We start from the raw sequence: 26,191 nt of genomic DNA, 5'->3' as shown, positions 1-26,191 counted from the left end.
TTTTTTTTAATCTTTTTTTGTAATTGCGTAACATTTGTAATTCTTATTCCCTGCCCATCCTAACACTCTATCCTCAGTATGACCCATAACTCTTGTCACCTTTTGTGAAGCTGCACATTGCAGTGATCTTTGATTGCATTTGTTTAAAACTTGCATGCATTTAAGCTTTAAGCTAACCAATCTGAGCCGTTACCTACTAATTTACATTTTAAATGCAGACGTGTTTCCAAATTAGGTACCGCATAGAGAAGCTGTTATTTTCTTAGTGGAGTGTAATTAAAGGCAGAAAACTTTAAGATGTAGAGTGCAGAGGGTATCTGTTGTTTTAATTTCTTAATGTAACATATAGATGACTGCAAACACACACAAACACCCACAATTTTCATTTAACAATATCCAAATGAAATGCATCTACAACTACATCTGTGTATGGAAGATATAACAGTGTGTGTGAGTGTGTGTGCATTAATTAAAGCATGGTTTTGTTGAAGGAGCTGCTCATGTAGTTTTTATTGTAGATGTGCTGGTTTAGAGCCTCTGACGTAGTGCTGCTGCATGCTTCTCTCTCTCTCTCTCTCTCTCTCTCTCTCTCTCTCTCTCTTCTTCCTTCACCTCTTTTTCCCTTCATTTTCTCTCCTAGACCTCTATATTCTTCCTCTCTGTCCATCTCTTCTCTCTTGCTCTCGTTCTCGTGGTCACCCTCTCAGATAACTCTTGTCTGACTTTGCAGTTCCTGTGGAGTGGTGTTGTCCAGTGTTGTGTTCTTGTTTGTAGTTAGTGTTTGGTTTTCTTTTTTCTTTTCTACTCTCTTTCTCTCTCTCTTTCTCTCTTTTTCTCTCCACTCCTTTAACCGATCTACTAATGTGGCGATTTGGCTCAGCCTTGGGTAACACCAGATCATACAAACTGCTAGACTGGAATAGTTTCACTGCAGGTACTACCCTACCCTCAGTCCTGCTTTACACACACACACAAACACACACTTACACACAGCCCCTGGCAGCTCAGCTGTTACGCACTTATCTAATGATTGAATACATATGATAAGGTTCAGGTATTATCATGTAGTATTGCGTTTTGAACATTTTTCATTAGTAAATAATACAGTGATATTGCTTAAAGTGATGGTTTACCCAATAATGAAAATTGCTGTCATTATTTCCTCACCCTTATGTTTTCCAAAACCATATGATTTTCTTTCTTCTGAGGAACACCAAAAGAATTTATCCGAATGTCCATGCTTTCCTTAAAAGGAAATAGTGAACAGGATTCACTGAAAATCCTTCAGACTTGGCACTAAATTAGCTTCTACTTTTGAGTTGGGTCTAATGCAGCACAATAGGAACTACCAGTGACGCGTGTATGCTGATTGGCCGAACGCACGTGAAACACCAGCACTCGCCATTTTTAAAAAAGCCGTGCACACACATAAGTTATAGCCTATATATATACTCTGCAAACTAACTCTAAGAACATGGAAAACAGCAATAGATGGACCTCTCAACCTTTACGCTAAGGAAAAAAACCAATGCGACTTTGAAGGGACCAAGCAAAACATGATTATGTATTTCTGCTCAGCTAGCGACATTGGGCATCAACCACACGGTAAATGCTAATACAACCCAAATTCGGGAAATGTTGGGATGTTTTTTAAATTTGAATAAAATGAAAACTAAAAGACTTTCAAATCACATGAGCCAATATTTTATTCACAATTGAACATAGATAACATAACAAATGTTTAAAGGGAGAAATTGTACACTTTTATCCACTAAATGAGTTCATTTCAAATTTGATGCCTGCTACAGGTCTCAAAAAAGTTGGCACGGGGGCAACAAATGGCTGAAAAAGCAATACATTTTGAAAAGATTCAGCTGGGAGAACATCTAGCAACTAATTAAGTTAATTGATATCAGGTCTGTAACATGATTAGCTATAAAAGGGATGTCTTAGAGAGGCAGAGTCTCTTAGAAGTAAAGATGGGCAGAGGCTCTCCAATCTGTGAAAGAGTGCGTAAAAAGATTGTGGAATACTTTAAAAACAATGTTTCTCAACGTCAAATTGCAAAGGCTTTGCAAATCTCATCATCTACAGTGCATAACAGAAGATTTAGAGTTAAACTGGAGAAATCTCTGTGCGTAAAGGGCCAAGGCTGAAGACCTTTATTAGATGCCCGTGGTCTTTGGGCCCTTAGACAACACTGCATCACTCATCTGCATGGTTGTGTCAGTGACATTACTAAATGGGCCCAAGAATACTTCCAGAAACCACTGTCGGTAAACACAATCCGCCGTGCCATCTGCAGATGCCAACTAAAGCTCTATCATGCAAAAAGGAAGCCATATGTGAACATGGTCCAGAAGCGCTGTCGTGTCCTGTGGGCCAAGGCTTATTTAAAATGGACTGTTTCAAAGTGTTGGAAAAGTGTTCTATGGTCAGATGAGTCCAAATTTGACATTCTTGTTGGAAATCACGGATGCTGTGTCCTCCGGGCTAAAGAGGAGGGAAACCTTCCAGTGTGTTATCAGTGTTCAGTTCAAAAGCCAGCATCTCTGATGGTATGGGGGTGCATAAGTGCATACGGTATGGGAAGCTTGCATGTTTTGGAAGGCACTATAAATGCTGAAAGGTATATAAAGGTATTAGAGCAACATATGCTCCCCTCCAGATGACGTCTATTTCAGGGAAGGCCTTGTGTATTTCAGCAGGACAATACAAACCACATACTGCAGCTATTACAACAGCATGGCTTAGTCGTGGAAAAGTCTGGGTGCTTAATTGGCCTGCTTGCAGTCCAGATCTTTCACCTATAGAGAACATTTGACACATCATTAAACGAAAAATACGTCTAAGACAACCACAAAGTCTTCAGCAGCAGGAAACCTATATCAGGAAAGAATGGGACCAAATTCCAACACCAAAACTCTAGAAACTCATAACCTTGATGCTCAGACATCTTCGAACTGTTTTGAAAAGAAGAGGAGATGCTACACCATGGTAAACATGCCCCCGTCCCAACTATTTTGAGACTTGTAGTAGGCATCAAATTTGAAATGAGCTCATTTTGTGCATAAAATTGTAAAATTTCTCTGTTTAAACATTTGTTATGTTATCTGTTTTCTATTATGAATAAAATATTGGCTCATGTGATTTTGAAAGTCTTTTAGTTTTCATTTTATTCAAATTTAAAAAACGTCCCAACATTTCCGGAATTCGGGTTGTACTTCTTCATATACTGTTTACTTTTTTTGTATAACAGTTTTATCTAAATAACGTATTAGACAGGACTGTTAAACAGATTGTAAACTAATGAAGACGGAGAATGGGAGCGCTGTGGGCTCCCATTAAATGTCTGCCGCGCCGTCAAAATAAAAGTCACAACAACAAACGTGGCTTATGTCACTTCAGAGTTCCTACTGACGGTGCGAATGCAACCAGGAAAATGGCCCTAGGGGAACATTTAGTTCTCGGGAAAGCTCCTAATGTACATTTAAGTCACTGGTCGTTCCTATTGCCATTCCTGTTGGTATTTCTATTGCTGGGTTAGACCCCTCTGAAGTAGAAGCTAATTTAGTCCCCCCAAAAGGCATTCCTATAAATAAAAACATTCCCAGTACCTGTGGTTCAAACACGCCAAAAAGCGGGTACTTCTGCCAAGACAGTAGATTTTTATCGAATAACGACTATAATTTATTTCATGGAATGCAAAAGAAGATTTTAGGAAAGGCATACCGGTTTCGAACAACATGAGGGTAAATAAATGACAACATTTTAAAATTAGGTGAACTTTTCCTTTTAATATGTGTTGAAAATTTTTATTCCAAGCATATTCACAATAAAGAAGATCTTAGCTCATTGATTTTTGTCAAGAGTGATTACAAATACATTTAAAAATGAATAAAGTGTGTAAAAGGAATCATTTATGCTCATATTCTAGTCTTTACACAGAAAATCTTAAATATACACAGACTCGCACATATAAACTAATGCTTTTTCTCAGTAGTGAGTGTTGCATGAGCTGCCATGCGCTGTGCTTCTGAATGAACGTGTGTCGGGCAGCTGTTGCATTGCATGCTTTAGCTGGATGCGTGGCTGTTCTCTGCTCTGGCCGATCATTCCTTGATCTGCTCTGACTGCGCTTCACCTGACCCCTTACCCAGCTTCCCCTGCTCCCTGATCACATGACCACTTGATTACCAATCCAGAGAAGTGGACTTAGGCAATGTTCTACATTCAGTCATGAATTGTCTCATGACCTCTGTGCGCTTGGCAGTGCTGGTTCCTCTGTGGTCATTGTTGCTTCCCTGTACTAAAGTAAAAAAGAATTCATACATTATGGATTATGATTGTGTCAGCTGATATCACGTGTTCTGATGATACTAATTTGTAGTTATTCTCTGGGTTCTTGCTTGTCTGTTGGGGATTTTTACTTATTTAAAGACGTTTGGTTTCTTGACTGAATATTTTTGCTCCTATTTTTCATTAATGCAACTTTTGGTGTGTTTTGTGACTATGGAAATTGCAAAAAGTTTAACATTACTTAGGAACTGTAAACAGCTGGCAGCAGAGTCCAAAATGAATAATCTATAATTACAAATTTTAATAAAAATTGGTTTTGGTCAAGGTCAATGATGATAATGAAAACAAAAACTGCTAAACAATGCCATTGTCATAGGTATAAAAATAATTTAAATAAATTTATAATGTATAATTATATTATATAATAATATAATTTAATACTATAATTTAATTCTTGGCCTAAAGGCATATTTATTGTCCAGTATATTTTATCTGCCAGAGGTTTTGAGCACCTGTGCACTTTTTCACTGACTTGATAGTATTTATATATATAGTTACAAAAGCAATTGGATGCTCGGTTAGTTTAGACGAAAGTTCATTTTGGACTTTTGTTGTAATGTGTATTTTTAATGCTCAGTTGCTAGTCAGTTCACAAGTGATTTGAATTAAATAGCAGTGGTAAGGTGAGCATCAGACCATTATTTATTTTTTGCACTTTCTTCTGCTTCTGATCTCTTATATGCTGTGCACTTTTCTTTTTACCTTTACTGTTCAAACTCCCTCCTGCTGTGGGCTGTTTATCCAGGATAGGATGGAGTTTGTCCTCCTTTGGGAAGCATGACTGCACTAGCAGGGGAATGCTCTGCCTACTGTTGTAGATTAGTTCATAAAAGCTGTCAGTCAGGAGAATGGCAAATCACACCACTGTCCTCTTCGTCTTCACCATCACTATCGTCTTCCTCATTCCCTCGGCCCTCTCCTTGTATGTGGTAAACAGGCAGGGGAGTTTGCTCTTGTGAAAACCCCTTGCTCTCAGAGAGTGTGAGCACCTTTGCGTGCGTGCGTGTGTGTGTGTGAGAGAGAGAGAGAGAGAGAGAGAGAGAGAGAGAGAGAGAGAGAGAGAGAAAAGGTCAGGTACTAGCCTTGTTTGCTTTAGCACATGGTTTGCTCTGAGACAATTTTGATATTTGTCACTTTAAAAATATATATGTTTTGCACAACTAAATTAATAAAACACTTTTCTGATGCTGTTTTAAGGCCTGTTTCACACCACATGCTCAAGCAGCTGCTTAATTGCTTAGTGTTTTCACACTGACTTTTTTGTGATGCATAATCAAACTCTATACAGAAAATAAAGTGATTTTCTAGTCAGGCCAGTGGTTCAAATTTTTACTTGCCTTGCCAAAATTTTCACTGGCCCCACAACAAAAAATTAATAAAGTAAAAGAAAAGAAAGTGGGCCTCTAAAATAAGCCTAGTTATTGTTTTCGTTGTCTTTGTTACATTTAACCTTAATAAATAGGGTTATGGCACCAAAAGCTACTAGATTAACTGACTTAAATTTTAAATATTGTTATACAAATAAACAGTAAGTAATAAAATAGTAACAAATAATCAAATTCCAAGTAATGGCACAAATAAATACAACAGAACAAACATATAAATGAAATAAACGGTGCTTTTCAAGTTTTTCATGTAGGTTTAAACAGGAGATTTTCAGGTACAGAAATTGTAATCTAATGTATAACTATAAATTAAACTTTATTAAAGTTAATCAGTCAAGAGCAGTTACAGATGGATAAATTATGTTTTGAAATGTTGAAAATATAAAACGTTAAATACTGTTATTTGAAATTATTTAAAAAATGAAGACACTTTAAATGTGAAATTAAACCCGCCAGTAGGTGGCAGCAAGTCCCTGTTATTGAGCGAGTCATTGAGATTAAACCGATTCATTCAAACGAATTCATTCGGGAAGTGTTGATCAAAAGACACAAAACAATGCTGTGGACTTTGTTTGGAGCTATTTTTGTTGGCGAAATAGAGAAAAACAGGCGATTTGGTGTCTTAAATGTAAGTCACTTGATATTAAGTTCTTGTTCATTAAACTGTACGCTGTATAAAATCAATATCACATTTGTAATCATGCTGATATTTGGAGAAAAATTGCGCTCTGTGTAATATTGGTTAACTATATTAAATTATATAAATATAAAAGATACAGGGGCATTTTTGCCCCTTATCTTAATTTCTGGGGGCATTCTAAAGGCATTTTAATAGATTAAATCACGCAGTGAAAGAGTACACTCTAAATATGCATGCGCACTAACCTAGACTCTGTCACGTAGTGTATGCGTGCACTCAATGGGTGTGATTTTGTTTGTTTTTTTGTAAAGTGAGGGACATACTTCAGATCATTTCAGATCGTTAAATCAACAATTACGATATCATAGATGATATATATCGCACACCCTACAGCACTGGCCCAATCGGGCAAGTGACAGTTCCGTGTACTGTCCTGAGCGTCGTTCACACTGGCCCAGGGCCATCGGGCAGTCCTTATTGTCGAGCCCTACTATATTAGCATCCACACCAACAATAACGTTCTGTTTATTCGCGCATACTGCAGTTTTGTTGTCTGCTGCTTTAAATGCTCAAGCTCTATAAAGTCGGGCCTTTTTTGATTGGCTGTCAATAAATTTTACATTTCTCAGCTGGAAAAATTGTTGTTGTTATTTTTAGTTGTGGTGTGGACTTCTATTCTCATAGAATTTGAATGATTTTTATTTAAACTTTATAGTTATCGATCATCATTGGTGTGAAAGGGCCTTAATGCTTCTGACAATCAGAATTTTTTTTCTTGGATACACATCGTATTATTATGGGACTCGAGCATTAAATTTGACATATTATTGATATAGAGCAGGGTTTCCAAAACTGGGATTTATCAGGGAGTTACATGGGGTTTGTGAGTTGACAAAAAGTGAATAATTAGATCTTAAAAATTAAAAATTACAATAAATCATTTTGAAAGTAAAAACAAAACACTTAATAAATATTTTTTTACCTGCACGTCATATGACCAATAACCAACATCAGAGAACCTTGAACATGCAAATGTTTTGTTAAATTATTGAAATATTAATTTAAAGGGATAGTTCACCCAAAAATGACTTTCGTTCATCTTCGGAACACAAATAAAGATCTTTTTGATGAAATCTGAGCGCTTTCTTTCCCTTCATAGATAGCTAGGCTTTATGCTTTTATTCACAGTGGAAAAAAAACATAAGCTCAACTGAACCTGCTTGATTTGCGAGAACAAACCTCTTCCAGAAGCTGAAACGTGCTGCGTAACAAATGAGAATGAACCTCATTGGTTCTCGCACGTCAAGCAAATATGCTTCAGATGCGTTTTCCGTATATCTGATGTGTGACTTGATAAATGTTTATATGTGAATAAAAGCCTAAATTAAATCTGTTCATCATATAAAGCGATTGGATCTCTTCAGAAATTGATTAGTTTTATGATCTCTTTAAAAACTTTTTGAAGCGTCAAAGTGTCAGTTGTGTAGCAGTCTATGGAGGGACAGAAAGCTCTCAGATTTCATCAAAAAGATCTGTGTTTGTGCTCTGAAGATAAACGAAAGTCTTACAGGTTTGGAACGACATAATTGTGAGTTGTGCCAGATTTGGGAGCATCGAGAAACCAGCTAACAGGGCTAGTATGCTGTTAATGCAAGAGGGGTGTTTATGTGCCAACAGTGTGCGTGATGTTGTAAATATGTTTGTTTCAGACGAGCCGGAGACACGGGATGCGTGGTGGGAGGAGATCCGTCAGGAAATAAAGTCTCATGCCAAAGCTCTCGGCTGCCACGCTGTGGTGGGGTACAGCGAGTCCACCAGCATCTGGTACTTAACAAACACACACACACAGATAGAACTCTGAGGATGTTTTCAAACAGTGTTTTCAACTTATTTGACTCCAAGGCCTCCCATTGTCCACAACAATATTTGAAGGCATCTCATTATTTTCAGATGTTTGTGATTTACTTTAAAAGGATTGACTTTTAGAACTTGTAATATAAAATATTGTAATATTTAGGAAAATGTATATTTATAATAAAAATGCCCAGAGATATTTAACTCTATATTAACTTGATATTACCTCTTCCAGGTCTAGAAATAACAATTTTAAAATTTGTAAACTTCCTCATATATCCAGACTTTTCCAGACAGTTGTTGACAGTTGTTTGGCCTGTTTTAATGCTTGTTAATTGTCTTATGTGAAATAATTTTAAGTCATCTTGAGTACCATTTGGAATTTTGAAAGTACCACTTGGTTGAGCCATTGTTTTAATACCTGTTGTTTTAATTTTTAAGATATAATTATTCACTTTTTGTCAACTCACAAACCCCATGTAACTCCCTGATAAATCCCAGTTTTGGAAACCCTGCTAGTGGCAGAGAAAGAGTTAAAGTGGAAAAATTTCTTTAGATTAATAAAACATTCTTCACACTAAGAAAAAAATGTTTATTTTAAGGACTGCTCCCTGAAAGGTTCTTTGGGGAACCCAAAATGTTTCTTATATGGCAAAGCTGCAAAAAACAACAACCTTTTTTGCCCTTCATTTTTAAGAGTGTATGTATGATATGCTTGGCTTATTTACTAACCAGAAGAGCTAAACTCACATAAAACTGACTTGAGTCTTTACAAAAAGTATGAGAAAACACCCTCAAATACAGCTTCCTCATCCCGTTCTGTGATGAAACGCTCTGATTATGTGCTTTTTATGTGTTTTTGCAGTGAGGAGGTGTGTATTCTGTCAGCATCAGGCACTGCTGCGATCCTCAGCTCCCGTTTCATGCAGGACGGCCCGTTGGACACCGATCACAGGTTGTCACGGCAACCGCTTGTCTTTTCTGCAGGGTCAGAAAGGGTCGAGGGGGATATGGGTAGTACAGCCTCGTTAGGGTAGGTTAATGACACACACATGAACATATACACACACACACACCTTTGGCCCCCTGCTAAGGGTATGGTGTCAAATGATGGACAAAACAGCACAAGCGCATGAACGCAGCGTGCAAGTAAATTACAGCAGTGTGAGCGCAGTGACAAGGCTTGCACAGAAAATGTAAACCTAAAGAAATCGCCAATCCCAAACTCAAGCACAAAAAAATATATGATTGTGCACACAAATCAACACGTTGTGATGAGAAATAACAAAACTGCGAGTCCTGACAGGTTTCACACGTGCAGAACTGACCACAAGCATGAGTTCTGTTCTGCACGCACACAAGCTGAAATCTTCACGCACACAAGTCAGTTTTGACGGGGCAGGTTACACAAACCATAGTTACACAAATGAACTAGAATCTATGCATTTCCATTCAAATGGAAACTGATAGAAAGGCATTAGGCTTAAAAGATTCCTTATCCTGTGGCTCCCTCTAGTGAACAACATTTATATTACAACCTTCATCTTTTATTTGAAATAGCTAACCATTTATAATTTGCTGTTAGCCTCCCGAGCATCATACATTTATGAAACTAATCATATTTGCCTTAATGGACAGATACTAAAACATATGTATGAACTCAGAAAGAAAATATATCCCTTTAATGTAATATAAGCAGCCAATCAAAATTAGAGTTCCAGAGAAGGCCAGCAAACAATAGCATTTGTTAACGCAGGTTTGGACCCTGCCCCCTGTCAAAACAGATTTGTGTGCGTGAAGATTTCAGCTTGCGCATGTTCAGATCTGTGCATGCATGCAGAACAGAACTGTGGACAGTTCTGCGCACGTGTGACCTGTCAGGACTCGCGGTTTTGTTATTTCTCCTCGCAATGTGGTGATATTTTTATGCTCAAATTTGGGATTTGCGATTTCTGCAGGTTTTCATTTTATGTGCGAGCTTTGTCGCTGTGCTCACAGTGCTGTAATTCACTTGCGTGCTCTGTTTGTGCTTGTGCTGTTTTGTCCATCATTTAACACCATACAAGGGGCTTTTAAAGGAATAGTTCACCCAAAAATAAAAAAAATTGATCATTAACTATCTCCCTCATGTTGTATCAAACTGCAAAAAGGGCATGAAATGAAAATGTCTTTTAATAAAGACAGGTTGAGTGCAAAAGCCATTTCAAACCGCAGCACAGCTATCAAAGGATTTTTTGAGTAATATTTATATTTATTAACAATGGACCCTTTTCACAGACTGTAATGATGCATTCCCACAGTTATTAACCCTTTGGGTCGACGAACGCGCCGGCGAGTTTTGGTGGATTTTTTTTCATCTAGCAGCAAAATCGACTTAAAATACTCTGTCGTTTATGGTCATACAGATAAAAAGCAATACATCATTCGAAACTATAAAGGGTCTAATTTTATATGTGTCCACTTACAATCAAAAGAAAACATTGTGCTTTTGTAAAATAAAGAAAACAAACAGGGTGTGCTTTCTGCTGTCTTGGCGTCACAAAAATGAAACAAAACTCAGCGAATACTTGTCACAGAGACATGAACAATATATCTATAGAAAAATTTAAGTGTCTGCTTTTAAATTATCTAATTCAAAATTAAACGAATATTCTCTCTTTATGTAATCTGTATGAAAGGAGAGAGATGTGCAGTTGTTTGCGTGTGACCTCATTATCGTTAATGTGAACACGCCTACAGCCAGAACGCTCTATTCATACAGTAATGATCTGAATCGACCCATGCAAACAGTCAACGCTCACATCAAACAATAAAACACATCAAGTTTCATCAGATTCATTTACTTTACATTGTTTTGGGACGCAGTGAGAAATAACCCTGGAAGATTTTAGCTCAGAAGGAGAGAACGATTGTGGTTTTCAGTTTCATTTTGAGGAGCAACTTTATCCAGCCGAGGATATAATATTTAACGGGTAAGTGCTATTTTTTTTTTTTTTTTTTTTTTTTTTTTACATAAACATACATATTGACTAGTTTGGCTTTTCCCAAACTATATTTCTATACTTGGTGAGGAGTGAAATCAATGTTCAATGTTGAAATATAAAATGTCTTTGTTATAAGCAACATATTAAATTGTAGGATGAACATTTATATGCTCCATAATATAACATAAATTATATATATTATTTATAAAAGTAATATGAATGTTTAGACAGGATTTCATTGGCCTGTTTTGGATAGTTTATGAAGTGTTCACTGTAAAATACTGCCTCATCAAAGAAGCTTTTGTTCGCAGATTTCTGCTGAGATGTAAGTTTTGAATGTGTTAAATATATAATATAAAATATAATATACAAATTTTGTTCATGTACTGTGTAATAATACATGCATGCTTGTATGACACTGCAAAAATCATGTTTTCTATGAGTGTACATTGTATTAATGTTAATACTATATTTGATATTTTGTTATCAGCATGCTCACAAATGTTTTATTTATTTATTTATTTATTTATTCAGATGTGCGAATGACAGTGACCAGATACCGGCCTTCATGTGAACCTGGACCACAAACTCTCCCCGGCTCTGTTTTTTTCTGAGAGTGTTGTCTCAGTTCTGCGCACACAAATGCTCAGGCTGCCAGGGCAAATGCAAAAGGTCACAGAGTCAAATGGACAAATGTGAGCATCAGTGAGCTGTACTGGACTGATATTCTGTATGAATATGGTGAAAGTAAGCTCACTGACTTGAAGCAGGGAAGTTTTTTTTCTCCAGTGCACAGAAACATCTAACACCTTGGAAATAGGTATGTTATGTTCAATTATGTATTTAAACAGGATTTGTTTCCAGGTATGACTGTGTACTCAGAATGTGCTTTTGACCCTTATTTATATTTGGATTATATTGTTACCTATGTTCTAAATAAACTACAAACAATATATATATTTATTTTGTCCTCACATTCTTTTTTGTAGTTCCCTCTGTCACGTTCCTCACTGATAGACTCATTAGGGGAGGGGTCATTGTCTTCCCAGGTGTGAATCACATCATTATTCATGATGATACACGCCTCCATGCCTCCATGCATATGGCCTTGCTAAACAAAAAGTCTCTTTCAATATTTAAATCAATATATTGTTTTATGTGGATGAGTGGGCATGATGATTTTCACATTGCTTTGGAAAAAAACTCTAGGCTACAAGATTGAGTTCTCAAACTTGAGAACTTGAGAACTCAATGTCTTGTGAACAAATGTTTACTATGTGTTATATAGCCATATTTCAGTGACTTAATTTTTTTGTTTTTTCAATAACCACGCATAAACATTATTTTCTCAAAAATACAAACCTGCACATACATGTTGCTCACATACTATTGTAGGCCTGTTTGTGCTGAATACAATGTAATCAGACTTTAGCCATTAATATGTTTATAAGAAACTGAAAAAAGCACAAATGTCAGGGCATGTCAAAAATTCTCCAGGGCCGAAAAACACCCTCAGACCCCAGAGGGTTAACATAATAAATCTTTCAAATAAAATGAAATTTTTACATTTTTAAAATGTTAATCTTTTTTCTAAATACATGTTATAAATCTTATTGTGAACAATTCATCAGTGCATCATTTTATTCATGTTTCATTTTTAAAAAAATGTTTTGACCTCGTATTGTTTAATCAAAATGGAAATCTCTCTGGTGACATATGTAGGACTTCTCCAATAATTTAGTCAGTTTAAACCTGCTCCTGCATGCTTGCGTTCATCTGCCTCCACTTTTGAGTGCAACGGCCGCATCTCAACATCCAATCCACCTTATTCCATGTGAGCCTACTGCGTTTTGAATTATGGGTGGCACTTCTGGTTTGGGGAACTTCCATTTAAAAAGACTGAAATTAATCATTTCATTACAAATAAAGCTTATCCGTTAGTTTGTCTGAATGTGAAATGAAAAAGGACAACATATATAGCACATTTGAGGTTTGTTTTGTTTTTTACAGATAAATACAATTTATTATCTGTCAAAATGACAGACAGGTGGATAAACAATCAATTCGTAGAACCAAGTCACAGCCTCTATTTTTTTTCTTTTTCGATAGTTACACTCGAATACACAATATCACAATACATAAGAAAAGATCTGTCACTACTTCCGTTTCATCATGACTTTAACAAAAAAGTCATTATTTACTGAAATTTCTCCTTGGTGCAGTAGCTCTTAAAGTGTGCATGAAACGGAAATTGTGACGCTTTCCAAATGAGAAAAATATAGGGTGCAACTTGATTTTGTCCATTGTCAGTTTTGATTTCATGGTGAGTTTAAAAGTCAAACAGATTTGTAACAACATGATTGTAAGTAAATCATGACTTAAATTTCATTTTGGGTGAACTTTTCCTTTAATCTCAATACTAAACAATACTAATTAAATCGGTGTGTGTGTGTGTGTGTCTGTGTATATGTTTGCTGAGGACGGTTTTTATAGCTACTAACCAATTAAGTCCTAAAGACTTCATAACAAAGGGGCTAAAACATTTGGCTGTCTCTGAATATGTATGTGTTTTATGTTCAAAAATAATCTTTACAAATTTGTACACTTACAGTATGTAAAGATTTCTTCTGTTTATGGCTGTCTGGGTCTGTGTGTGCCCTTGTGTTATTGTTTATGTACTAATTACAATATTTATTTCTGTAAGATTTGAGGAGGTGGCTCCCCCTGGCTGTGGGTTCTGTCACATACCGTACGATGAGTTGAATATACCATTTCCTGCTCAGCTCACCTATTGCTGCTGCTGTCGCCGCTACAAAGTGCCCGATGTCCTCTTCACCACGATCGACCTGCCTACTGAAGCCAACGTCACGGGGAAGGGCTGCCTGATTCAGGCCAGGTAGAAACTGCACATAACATCCTGTCCAAATGGAATATTTTTGTACTGCATACTGCACAGTATAGTGCAACAAAAAAAAGCTATAAAGGCTCTTAAGTCATTATTATTATTATTTTCTTAAATAGTTGATTTACAGTACAGAGTTCATTTTACAGAGAAATAATACAATTTGAATATTTCTTGTTTTGTTTAAAATTTTAAATGATTATTGTTGTTGTTTATGGAATAAAAAGACTGTCAGTAATAACACGTGCATAAATCAAACCCGTACGTGCGTAATTCTAAAAACTGTAAAAGAAAAAAAAAGAAAAAATCTGAGCTTAATCGTGACTTTATGATGGTACGATTCCAGAATCTATGATCAAAACGGATACAAATATGACATTTGCCACGTTTGTTTGAGTACGACTCCAAAATTTACGACAGGTGTAGTTTACACACACGAAACATAGTTTTACGATTGCTGGGTTACGAGTACTGAGTCTTTTTTTACGAGTACGAATCAAGAAGCGACAATCTACTGTCAAAATTACGTCACTGCTGTCACAGGCATTAAAATACGAGTGAGAGATACATCGATCACACACAGTGCTCGCACACGCGCGCCCTGATCCTGTCACTCACCTAAAGGGACCAGCTTTTTTTCTTGAGCTGGCCAATGTTACACACCTACAGGCATGTGTGCGTGCATCATCATGCAAAAATAAAGGTTTATTATTCATAGCAACCCATTATACATTATTTCGTGGGCAGTTTGCGACTTTGCGTGATAAACAACATACAATAGCCCAGGTATTACAAAACATTCAGTGGCACATATCACTCATATACAGATGTGCCTCAAACTGACAACATGTTTGAAAATAAATATTACAGATTTTAATGCGTTTAATTAACATTTAATTTTAAAATATCATTAATATATTTATTTAAGATTTTGTGTCACAATTACGTCAGTATGGCTGCTCAACTCATCTGTCAGTCACTGCTGAAGGTCACCGTGACTCAGTGTCAGTGTTTCGCAGCACATGCCAATGAAGACCGGATGTGCCACTAAGCATAGCGACATGTGCCACTGGCTTCTGTGCATCAGATTCCATGTCACTTAATGTTAATACTGCCTCTCCTATAAAGGGTTAAAGTAAAAGTGCGTATACCTGTGAACAATTTATACAAAACCCTAGTGGGTTTTTTTAAGTGTCCCAAGTGAAAAATTAGTTCAGACTTCGGGTGAAGCTCAGATCAAATGTATTGCATTGTGGGATACAGTGTTCTGGTTGTAAACTATGCATTTTGGCAAATATAATTGGTCATCTGGGTATTCTTTGCATCTCCCCCCCACTGTAGGCTGTGTCGGACTAAAAAGAAGGCCCAGGGAGAGGGGAATGCCACATCCATTAGCAATCTTCTGCCGTTCCTAGAGTACGAGCTCCACACCCAGCTGATGAACAAATTGAAGCTACGGGGCATGAATGCTTTGTTCGGTCTGCGTATCCAAATCAGCGTAGGAGAGACCATGCTGCTAGGAATGGCGGTCAGTGTGCTATTACCTATAATGCTCCGTACGTTACCTTCAATAAATATGACTGTTTGACTTGCTAATAGCTGTTATTTGGTTTCAGTCTGCAACAGGAGTCTATCTGACAGCGTTACCCAGTCCAGGAGGAATCCAGATATTGGGAAAAACTCCCAGTGACATCACATACGAACAGCACATCTCTAATATGCAGAAGAAAATCAATGACACCATCGCTAAAAATAAAGAACTGTATGAAATCAACCCACCTGTAAGTACACATACATGTCAAGGCACTTTGTGAGGTACATTTTAATTCTTATATTATTTATTTTAATATATTGTTTTCTTTGTACCCACCTGTTCTTCTTTTTAAACCACAGCTAAACATTTTCATTTTTTTTTTCCATCGTAGGAGGTTGTTGAAGAGATCATTGGTTCGCCGATTCCTGAGCCCCGTCAGAGGTCCCGTCTCTTTCGTTCTCACTCAGAGAGCTCAGATGAGGTGTCAGAACTAGACCTCTCCCATGGGAAGAAGGATGCCTTTGTGTTGGAGGTAAACTGGCTTTGTACTAGAGGTTGATAGTTTGATGGATAGAAGGAAGGATAAACTTGGAGATACTGGACTTTTTTGAGGAATGAAAGATCATATGTTTTAATACTCTTCTAGATTGATGACACGGACGCTGTGGAAGATATTCATGCACTTCTGATTGATTCTCCCACCCCAGCAGGTACAAACCTCTACTAGACCATTGTTGGACTCTATTACGTGTTTACTGGACTATATATTCAGATGTGTGTTTATACATTGTCTTCTGTTTAGGATTCTACAGCTGCAACACTGAAATCATGCCTGGGATTCAGAACTGGACTTCAGCTATACAGGTATCATTCACCATAGTGAACCTGTCCATTTCCTGAATATTGCAGATAGAATGTTGGTGTGTTTACAACACAAACATGATTTGTTGATGTGCAACTTACTGACTCAACAGAAGCCAACAATATTTTTTTTGAGTAATATTTAATTTCCCTTTTCACAGACTGTGATGATGCATTTCCAGTTATTAATATCATAAATCTTGCAAATAAATTTAGCTTTTTGAAATTTTAATTTTTTTTAAAAGTAATGTACATTTATAACACTATAGTTTGTGTTTCTAATACAACGACTGAGGGAGTGATGACAAAATTGACATCTTTCTCACCTCCATCCAACACAGGCAATCTTTCAAAACTTTTTTCTCTTGAAAATTCTTAGAAATGCTATCATGGATTTTATTTTATTTTGCTATTGACGCAAATGGGAAAGCAAAAATTATATTTGTTGTAGTTTCCATTCACCGCTATAGAAGTTTACTTAGCTAAGGCGACTTCCGCTTCTGAGAACCCTGGAAATGTGAAAAGGGTCCATGAAGACCATTACTGTTGTCCTAAAATTTGCAGACAATTAATAAATGAAGCTAGTTTGAGTTATGTTTACTCCAGAAAAACAGATATATTGTCTATATGTAATGTTTGCATATTATATTTTTATGTAATGTACATCTGAGGTTGTTGCTTCAGAGTGAGTTGATATGAGGAGGTTTTCAGTGTTTGGTGTAGAATCAAACATATATTTTTGTGTGCTTTCAGATGTTTACCTCTGTGAGGGTCTTTCGCCTTAACAACGTCAACTTGACCAATCAGGGACTGAATAAGATTTTCAGTGACCTCTGTGAGAACCTGCTTAAGGTGAATACATTTTTTCCTTATCTTATTTATCTCAAGAGATCAGTTCTGTCATAGTAGACCAGCTAAACCAAGTTAAATGATTTAAGCATGCTTGGATATCACTGCTCTAACTGGAATATATGTGTGCTCTGTAGAGTTTGTACTTCAAACTGCGGTCAATGGTCCCCTGCTGTCTTTGTCACCTGAACTTCACCGTGGCCATACCTGAAGATGAGCTCATCCAGGTGAGAATACACCTGACCTTATTACTTTTTTGTTAAATATAAACATTAAACTTCCAATTTGCAGTCTTGTTACTGTTGTGAAACAAAAAAAGAAAGTAATAATGGAACCCTCAAGATTTGTTTATCCTCTTGGGTTTCATTCTTATCGTTTTACCTCTGTCCCGCGTGATCTGTCAGTGTTGTTTAATTGACAGGTGGCAGTGACAGCTGTGGCAATGAGCTTTGACAAAGAGCAGACTCTGGAGAATGGCAAACAAAGTGGGGACAAGACACTAATAAAGGGTGAGCATGTGCTCTATGTACCTTCATGTAGGAAGCACCTCTCTGGAAAGCTGATCTTCACGGTCTCCTGTTGAATGTCATTTGCAGCAATAACAGAAAATGACGAGCAGCTTCAGTTCAACCTGGAGCTCAATGCTGAAACATCTTCTTCCAACCCTCTTAGCTCCCCCAAAGGTAAACCCTGGTGAATCCAAACTTCACCCGATGACCCATTCAGTTCTTCATAGCTCTTTAAATGTTTGCCATAATCCATCCATCCAAACCATTTGTCCTCTGTATGGTCACAGGGATGCTGGAGACACACTGTTTGCTTGTTTATTTATTATAAAGTGTTCAATATTTTTATTGTGACATTGAAAAAGTATATTCTTTTTTTGTCTGACACATACAGATACAATAAAGTAATCATATTAAACAATAAAATATATATACACTATGGTCAAAAGTTTGGAATAATTAAGGTTTTTTTTTTTTTTTACTTTTTGAAAGGAGCCTCTAATGCTCACCAAGGCTTAGAATGATTTCTGATTTGATAAGTTTGATTAATTATTGTAAAAATTATTATTATTAATATTGTTTAGGCCCTGGTGTTGACATACTACATTGAAATTTTATTTAAAAAAAATAAGAAAAATCCTGTTTTCAATCCTTTCAAGATTGCATTGGTTTCCTCTGTCACAGGTCTATCAGAGATTGGCAGCCATCCATCGGCCAAAGGTCAGTACCTGATTCGTTGCTGGGAGTTCTGGAGGCAGCAGGGTGGTTTTTTTCTTTTCATTTCTGCTCCTTTTGTGTGTGACAGTTTGAAGTGCTGCAGCACACACCCCAGCATCATCCATTTTACCCCTTTTTTCTTTTTTTTCTTTCTTTCTTTCTGTGTCTTGTTTCCTCTTCTCTTTGTCCCTCTGTTGTGTCATTGTATGTATGTGTCTGCGGGATTTGTGCCCGCATGTGCACATATTTGTGTGTGTGTGTGTTTATGTGTCTTTCTGTGTTTATGTGTCTGAATGTTTGTCTATATTTGTCTATATATATATATATATATATGTGTGTGTGTGTGTGTGTGTGTCCAGCCCCCTCAGTTGATTACAGTTCCTTTGCAGACAGATGCAGCTCCTGGATAGAGCAGCTTAGACTGAAAGCTCACACCATAAGACGCGGATCAGTTAAAACAAGTAGGAGTACTCACGCAAACTCGCTTACATACAGACACACACATACACAAACTCACACAGACCCTAGTCAGAGTAGACTGCATATTTAAAGGGATCATCAACTTCAAGATGAAATCAAAATGGGCCCAGTTTACTTTATATACTATGTTAATACAATTTGCATAAACATTTACTTGTGGTCTTATTGTGCAAGAAATGTATATATTAGGGATGCGCTGATATGATTATTTTTGGCCGATACCAATTTTAACAAACAACCATTTGCCGATTCTGATACCGATATTTGTCACTTGGTCTTATTTGAACTTTTGTCATTAAAATAGATTAGTGTTTTGATCATGTTTTAAGTTAGCAAAATGCATGCATTAAAGGGTTAGTCCACCCAAAAAATGAAACTTCTGTCATTAATTACTCACCCTCATGTAGTTCCACATCCGTAAGACCTTCGTTCATCTTCAGAACACAAATTAAGATATATAAGACCAAGGTACACCGCCCTACACCGATGATATATTGATTTTAAAAATCAAATTTATATTTTTTCTAATTTAAAATGGCATCTACTCTGACTACAGTCTATACACGCATCCTTACACCATATACTCCCATGTCCTGCATCCAAAAGAGGACAAACAAGTCTTGCTGCCATATGCCGATCCGATCTTATCCAAACTTGACTGACAGAGTGTGAAAGTTGAGGTTGAGTCCTCGTGAGAAACCTGTGATGAAAACCATCATTCTTTCAGTTGTGCCTTAGTGATTTCATATTTCAGCTGGCTGATGAGATGAGTATGAATAAAGGCACATCACAGACTGCCTCTGTCGCATATGATGCATAAATGCATTATAAGTTTGGCTTTAAAGGTTGTACAGTTTAGGGTTGGGTGTTATAACTAAAAAAAAATCTGTTTTTCAGATGATATATAATATATATCTTGATATTTATGTAGATGCTCTGAAATGGCAACTCAATAGCTACTGAAGATTCAAAATGGTTAATGTAAAAACACATTTAGTGTAAAATAATCAAGGTATGTTTTCCACACTGTTTTTCACTAAATGAGCACAAATATGATGAAGAATCATGTTTAATTTTATAGACTGTTATAACACAGGAATCTCACAGCCCTGGTAATCCTGGAAATATAAGCAAATTCAGAAGCGTGATTTCCTGGCCTGAAAAAAAAGTCAAAGACGTTATTAAAGTCTTAAAGTCCGTGTAAAGCAATATTAAAATGTGTTCTGAGTTTGTCACACCACAGATAAAATGTATTATTAACCACACAGCCAAATTTGAATGATTAAAAAAAACTGCAAGTAAATGAAATAGGTTATCAAAATCTTGCTTTATTCTCTGTTTTCAAACGCTGGGGGCGTGTCCGCTGTTGGCACTGAAACCACGCCTACTCGCGAGAAAGATGCCGTCTCTCTCAACTTACTTGTCTAATGAGTCAAACATACTGATGCATATAAACAAAAGAGTCACATTAGAGGGTTGCAAAATTTAGTAGAGTTACTGTGGACTACCTACTAATTATAACATAAGCACACAGGGCAACTTACTCTCATTGGTGGGCACGTACTGCCGACTGTAGCACCAGATGTCGGCGACGGGAGGATGAAGGCCGGGACAGGAGATAGTCAGTCCGGCCCCATATCATCGGTTGTTGGCGCCAGGACAGGACGATGAAGCAGAGCTGGCGCCAGGGCACACGAACTGGGGGGGCATTCATAATTCTGGAGGGGGCCAGCGGGGGGCTATATCTCTATATTATAGATGAGCCCACAGCGTGAGTTTTCTTTAAAGGCAACCGCTATTTTAGAGCATTATTTAAAATTCCCTGGCGACGGGACACTCTAAAACGTGAAAAAGCTTAATGTGAAAAAGCTTAACGTGGATTAATGTACTAAGACAGTGTTATTAACAAACCAAACTTAGTAAACACCATACTAATAAAGCATACTATACAGAAAAATTGGTTTGTGCAGAATTTGATCTTTTAATATCACTTATAGGCTACATTAAGCGATGTTAAGCATTTTCTTTATAACCGTTCCTATGGGAGGAAAACACTTAAAGGGATAGTTCACCCAAAAATGAAAATTTGATGTTTATCTGCTTACCCCCAGGGCATCCAAGATGTAGGTGACTTTGTTTCTTCAGTAGAACACAAATGATGATTTTTACCTCCAACGTTGTGGTCTGTCAGTCGTATAATGCATGGCAATGGGAACTTCGCCTATAAGAGTAAAAAAAAACATGCACAGACAAATCCAAATTAAACCCTGCGGCTCGTGACGACACATTGATGTCCTAAGACACAAAATGATCGGTTTGTGCGAGAAACCGTACAGTATTTGTATCATTTTTTACCTCTAATACACCACTATGTCCAACTGCCTTGAGCATCCGGTGTGTGAGGTCTGAACGCGCGTGTTCTAACTCCACAATTCAGTACTACATAGTTCACACTCTTTGTAATGTGTTTCAGCAATACATTTGTAACATTTATAATGTGTTTAGAAACAATTCTCAGAATTGACTTTACACGGACTTTAATGAAAAAAAAATAGTCATGGAAATTTCCGTAGTCCTAAATTTCTAAAATATATACATGGGTAGAAAAGTTACTCTCTGTGAGTGTGATTTTTATAAAATACTTTTGAAAAACCTTGTCCACTTGAAATGATCCAAACAACTGGAGAAGTCATGAACAAATGACAAATGGAGATTTTTTTTTAAATCAAATCACTGAGTTAGAATTTTAAATTTTAAAGTTCTTAGTAAAGGGCAGTTTGAACTGATTCACATAAATGAATGGAACAAAATTGACTCTAATGTTCAAATCAGAGACGCTATTGAAACAATTCTGTCAAAATGATCGCATGAATATTCAATATATCGCCCAGCCCTAATTGTGTCCACTGACCGATAGTTTGAGCGATGTTTTGGAGCTGCATGCACATTAGCGCTCTGTGTAACAGTTGTGATGCAGCGTCATGTATGATGTTTTACAGCTTTGAGATTTTAAGCTCTTTCACACTCTTGATGGGAAAAAGTGTCCTCCCTTCTCAAAGCTTATCATCCTCTGATTTATCAAGGCAGATTCAACATGCGTGCATTCATTCTTTCTCTCCTTCTCTGTCTCTCTGTATTTGCATGGTGTTTCTTTGCATGGTGCTTTGCTTTGCTTTGCTCACACGCCGCTGATCTGACTGCAACACACAAATACACATATGTCTTTTTTCCTCGGTCACACTATGTTTGTCTCGTCACATCCGTTGGTCTTGTAGAGCGTCCTCTGAAGGCCATGTCTGGTATCTTCCCACCCCCCTCTTTCTTTTCTCTCTTCTCTTTCTCTCTACCCCTCTTTCTCTCTCGCTCTTTTACTCTTAACAGCATCATCTATGGAGAAGGCCAGCCCGTTGCCCGAAGGTCGCTCTCGTTCTCTTCGGTCGAATCGCTCCTACTCGGGCAGTTCTGTCGCAGTGGTCAAAATGACCCCGCTCTCGTTCATTCCTGGTGCAAAGATCATAAAATACCTCGGCATCATCAACATGTTCTTCATTAGAGAGACCACCTCACTGAAAGAGGTAGCAGTCTCACTCTTTTTACTACCCACTTCACATGTACTAAGAAATTTGCCTATGATGATTATTATTATTACTATTACTAGTATTATTGTTATTGTTAATTAAAAAATAATATTAAATATTTTGCATAATATTAATGCTATTAAAATGAATTAATGCATTTTAATATTTTAATATATATTTACATTTAATTAATTTAATGTAAAATTTAAATTAATAATTACAATAATAATCATGATTAATATTAAATATTTTATATTAATGTCTTTTAAAATGAATTACAATGATTAACATTAATAGTAATTATTGTTACAATTATTGTTATTGTTAATTTCATATTATTTTATATATTAATTATTAATATTATAATAATTATAGTAATTATTATATTACACAATTAATATTATTAATTTAAAAAATAAATAATATTAAAAATAATAAGTATTAATAAATATTTTTGATTATATTAATATAATTAAATTACAATTATTAACATTAATAGTCATGTTAATAATTTCATATTAATATTATTTTATATATTAAGTAAAATTATAATAATTATAGTAAATATAATATTACACAATTAATATTATTGAAAAAAATAATTATTAAAAATAAAAAAATATTAAATATGTTTGATAATATTAATATAATTAAATTACAATTATTAACATTAATAGTCATGAAAATATAATTGATATTAATATTATTTATTGTTCTATATTGTTTTATTATTAGCATTATAAATACATTTTAATAGTATTAATATAATATGTAGTGTTATTAAATGATAATTATAAAATACATAATACATGTAATAATATTAAATATTTTGTGTAATATTAACATTAAATTAAATGTTATTAAATGTTAAAATATTAACATTAATAGTAATTAATTTATATTTTTATAAATAAATAAATATATAATTTATTATTGCTGTATATATTGCATTATTATTATTATTATGGTTATCATCATTATTATTATTGTGTTTAGGAGGGAGGTGTGAGCGGCTTTCTGCATACGTTCATAGCTGAAGTATTTGCGATGGTTCGCGCCCACGTCGCTGCTCTTGGAGGGAATGCTGTTGTCTCCTACAGCATGAAGGAGTGTGTGTTTATGGAGAACCCTAACAAGAACCAGGTTAATACATACACAGTCACACACAGAGATTCGTACACACACAACCAATCACGTTTGTAAATTTATGCTGGTGTTGCACGTACTTTACAGGCGCAGTGCCTAATCAACGTCAGTGGGGATGCCGTTATCTTTGTTCGAGAATCTGAACTCGAGGCGGCTTCGGTACAGCCACAGTCAACCACCACACAGACCTCCAACGGTGGGGAAGGAACGTGAACCCACACACACACACCGACAAACTCAAGTAAATGAGTCTCAACATGAACCTTGCCATTTGAAGAGATGTCACGATACAACTACCAACCAAATCTCCAACAAGAAGTTAAAATCTAGACACACATAACATGACCTGATTGGTTAGTTCTCCCATGTGTTATATTTTAGCCCCTGTAAATGGCCAATATTTTTTTATTTCGGAATAATGTTTTAAAATCCCTCCATCGGAAGCCTTTCAGAAAGGTCGTCTGCCATGTTTCTATGTGTTGTCCGTTGTTGTTCACATTCCATTTTGTCCATATGTGGCGAAGGCAGCTACAAAATCCAAAAGATCTGTAAAATGCGTTTGTGTTCTCAAAGAGTGTGTAAACGTGTCAACGACTCCAAATGGCCATGTTTTATATTTAAATAAAGGAATAAACTACTGATGCACTCACACCGACATGCAGTTCAGGATTTTAAAAACTGGTTTCAAATTAGGCACTTCCTGTCATGTCCTACTGATCTCTTTAAAATCATGTCAAATGCTGGAAACGTTGTTTGCTTTCATGTGCCACAATGTATGCTTTTTTAAATCAAAACATTTGGATCTGACTTCTTTGAGGCCGGTCCAGTTCTCTTGCATGTGCAATGCAAGTTAATCATTAAGAGAAAGAGATATTTCAGGGCAGAAGTGTGCTCACCGTAGACTGACACTTGAATGTACAGATGACTGGTCTGGATATGAGGTGGGATGCTCTGCTCCTGTGTTGACTGACTTTTATTGCTATTATTTTGTATATGTGTTTGCCTGAGGACAAATCAAAATTGTACATTAATAAGATATAATTGAATAAAACTTATGGCTCTGGTGTGTTCTGCCCTTGTTAATTTCTTCCTTGTTGTTTAATGAGTCAGAAATGTCAGACTGTTCTTTTGAAGATGACTTGTTGCCTCCAACATATACTGTAGAGGAAAATCATGGGATGTTGTGCTGTGAGATCTGGGGCCAGTTGCATAAACATAGGTTAAGACAGTGTCTTAAAGGGTTAGTTCACCCAAAAATGAAAATTCTGTCATTAATTACTCACCCTCATGTCGTTCCACACCTGTAAGACCTTCGTTCATCTTTGGAACACAAATTAAGATCTTTTTGATGAAGTCTGAGAGGTTTCTGTCTCTCCATAGAGATCCAGTGCAACTACCACTCCAAGGTCCAGAAAGGTAGGAAAATTACATCATTAAAGTATGTGACTCCAGTGGCTTAAACTCAGTTTTATGAAGCGATGTGAGTGCTTTGTTTGTGCAAAAAAACATAACTTACCACTTTATGTACTAAATAATATTATCTAAAGCGTGTTCACGCAACAATGCCTGCTCTCATGTGAACACAAAATGCATGTGTCGTGAACGCGCGTTGCAGATCAATATTTTTGTAAGTAAAATGGTAAATTATGTTTTTTTGCGCAAACAAAGCACTCACGTCGCTTCATAAAATTGAGTTTAAAGGGTTCACCCAAAAATGAAAATAATGTCATTTATTACTCACCCTCATGCCGTTCCACACCCGTAATTTCAAATTTCAAAACACTGCTTCATGAAGCTTCGGAGCGTTATGAACAGGCGTGTCGAATCATGATTCGGATTGCATGTCAAACCGCCAAATTGCTGAAATCACATGACTCTGGCGCTCCGAACCGCTGATTCGACACGCTGATTCATAACTCTCCGAAGCTCCTTGAAGCAGTGTTTTGAAATCGGCCATCACTATATAAGTCGTTATTTTGTTTTTTGGCGCACCAAAAATATTCTCGTCACTTTATAATATTAATATTGAACCACTGTACTCACATGAACTGATTTAAATATGTTTTTAGTACATTAATGGATCTTGAGAGAGGAAATGTCATTGCTGGCTATGGAGGCCTCACTGAGCCATTGCATTTCAACAAAAATATCTTAATTTGCGTTCCGAAGATTAACGAAGGTCTTACAGGTGTGGAACATAATGAGGGTGAGTAATAAATGACATTATTTTCATTTTTGGGTGAACTAACCCTTTAAGCCACTGGAGTCACATGGAGTACTTTAATGATGTTGTTCCTACCTTTCTGGACCTTGGAGTGGTAGTTGCGTTGGATCTCAAGTATGCCCTAGTGCTAGTGGGTCATTACCCCTAGTATGACCCACTAGCAGTTAGTCAA

General features: G+C 36.4%; 1 protein-coding gene across 14 annotated transcripts in view; it reads left to right on the top strand.

Annotated features, from left to right (window-relative positions):
* Positions 1-24,859, top strand: part of c2cd5 (C2 calcium dependent domain containing 5) — a 51,112-nt gene extending 26,253 nt beyond the window's left edge. For 6 of the 14 annotated variants that reach the window (XM_051870095.1, XM_051870096.1, XM_051870100.1 and 3 more), the window contains 17 exons: positions 8,094-8,208; positions 9,104-9,271; positions 13,927-14,118; positions 15,466-15,652; positions 15,741-15,905; positions 16,050-16,190; positions 16,305-16,368; positions 16,461-16,522; positions 17,273-17,371; positions 17,506-17,595; positions 17,790-17,877; positions 17,965-18,051; positions 18,559-18,594; positions 18,951-19,052; positions 22,453-22,646; positions 23,646-23,792; positions 23,883-24,859. In XM_051870095.1, the coding sequence (XP_051726055.1) occupies positions 8,094-8,208; positions 9,104-9,271; positions 13,927-14,118; positions 15,466-15,652; positions 15,741-15,905; positions 16,050-16,190; positions 16,305-16,368; positions 16,461-16,522; positions 17,273-17,371; positions 17,506-17,595; positions 17,790-17,877; positions 17,965-18,051; positions 18,559-18,594; positions 18,951-19,052; positions 22,453-22,646; positions 23,646-23,792; positions 23,883-24,008 (2,063 nt within the window). In that variant the 3' untranslated portion in view covers positions 24,009-24,859. The remainder of the gene's footprint in view (positions 1-8,093; positions 8,209-9,103; positions 9,272-13,926; positions 14,119-15,465; positions 15,653-15,740; positions 15,906-16,049; positions 16,191-16,304; positions 16,369-16,460; positions 16,523-17,272; positions 17,372-17,505; positions 17,596-17,789; positions 17,878-17,964; positions 18,052-18,558; positions 18,595-18,950; positions 19,053-22,452; positions 22,647-23,645; positions 23,793-23,882) is intronic. The other 8 variants (XM_051870098.1, XM_051870109.1, XM_051870108.1 and 5 more) reach the window with 4 other exon arrangements.
* Positions 24,860-26,191: the final 1,332 nt, after the last annotated feature.

Source organism: Ctenopharyngodon idella, chromosome 18 (assembly GCF_019924925.1).
Source record: "Ctenopharyngodon idella isolate HZGC_01 chromosome 18, HZGC01, whole genome shotgun sequence".
In the NCBI taxonomy this organism is placed as follows: Eukaryota; Metazoa; Chordata; class Actinopteri; order Cypriniformes; family Xenocyprididae; genus Ctenopharyngodon; species Ctenopharyngodon idella.
Note: the sequence above shows the minus strand (reverse complement) of the source record. Positions and strands in the feature narration are given on the sequence as shown.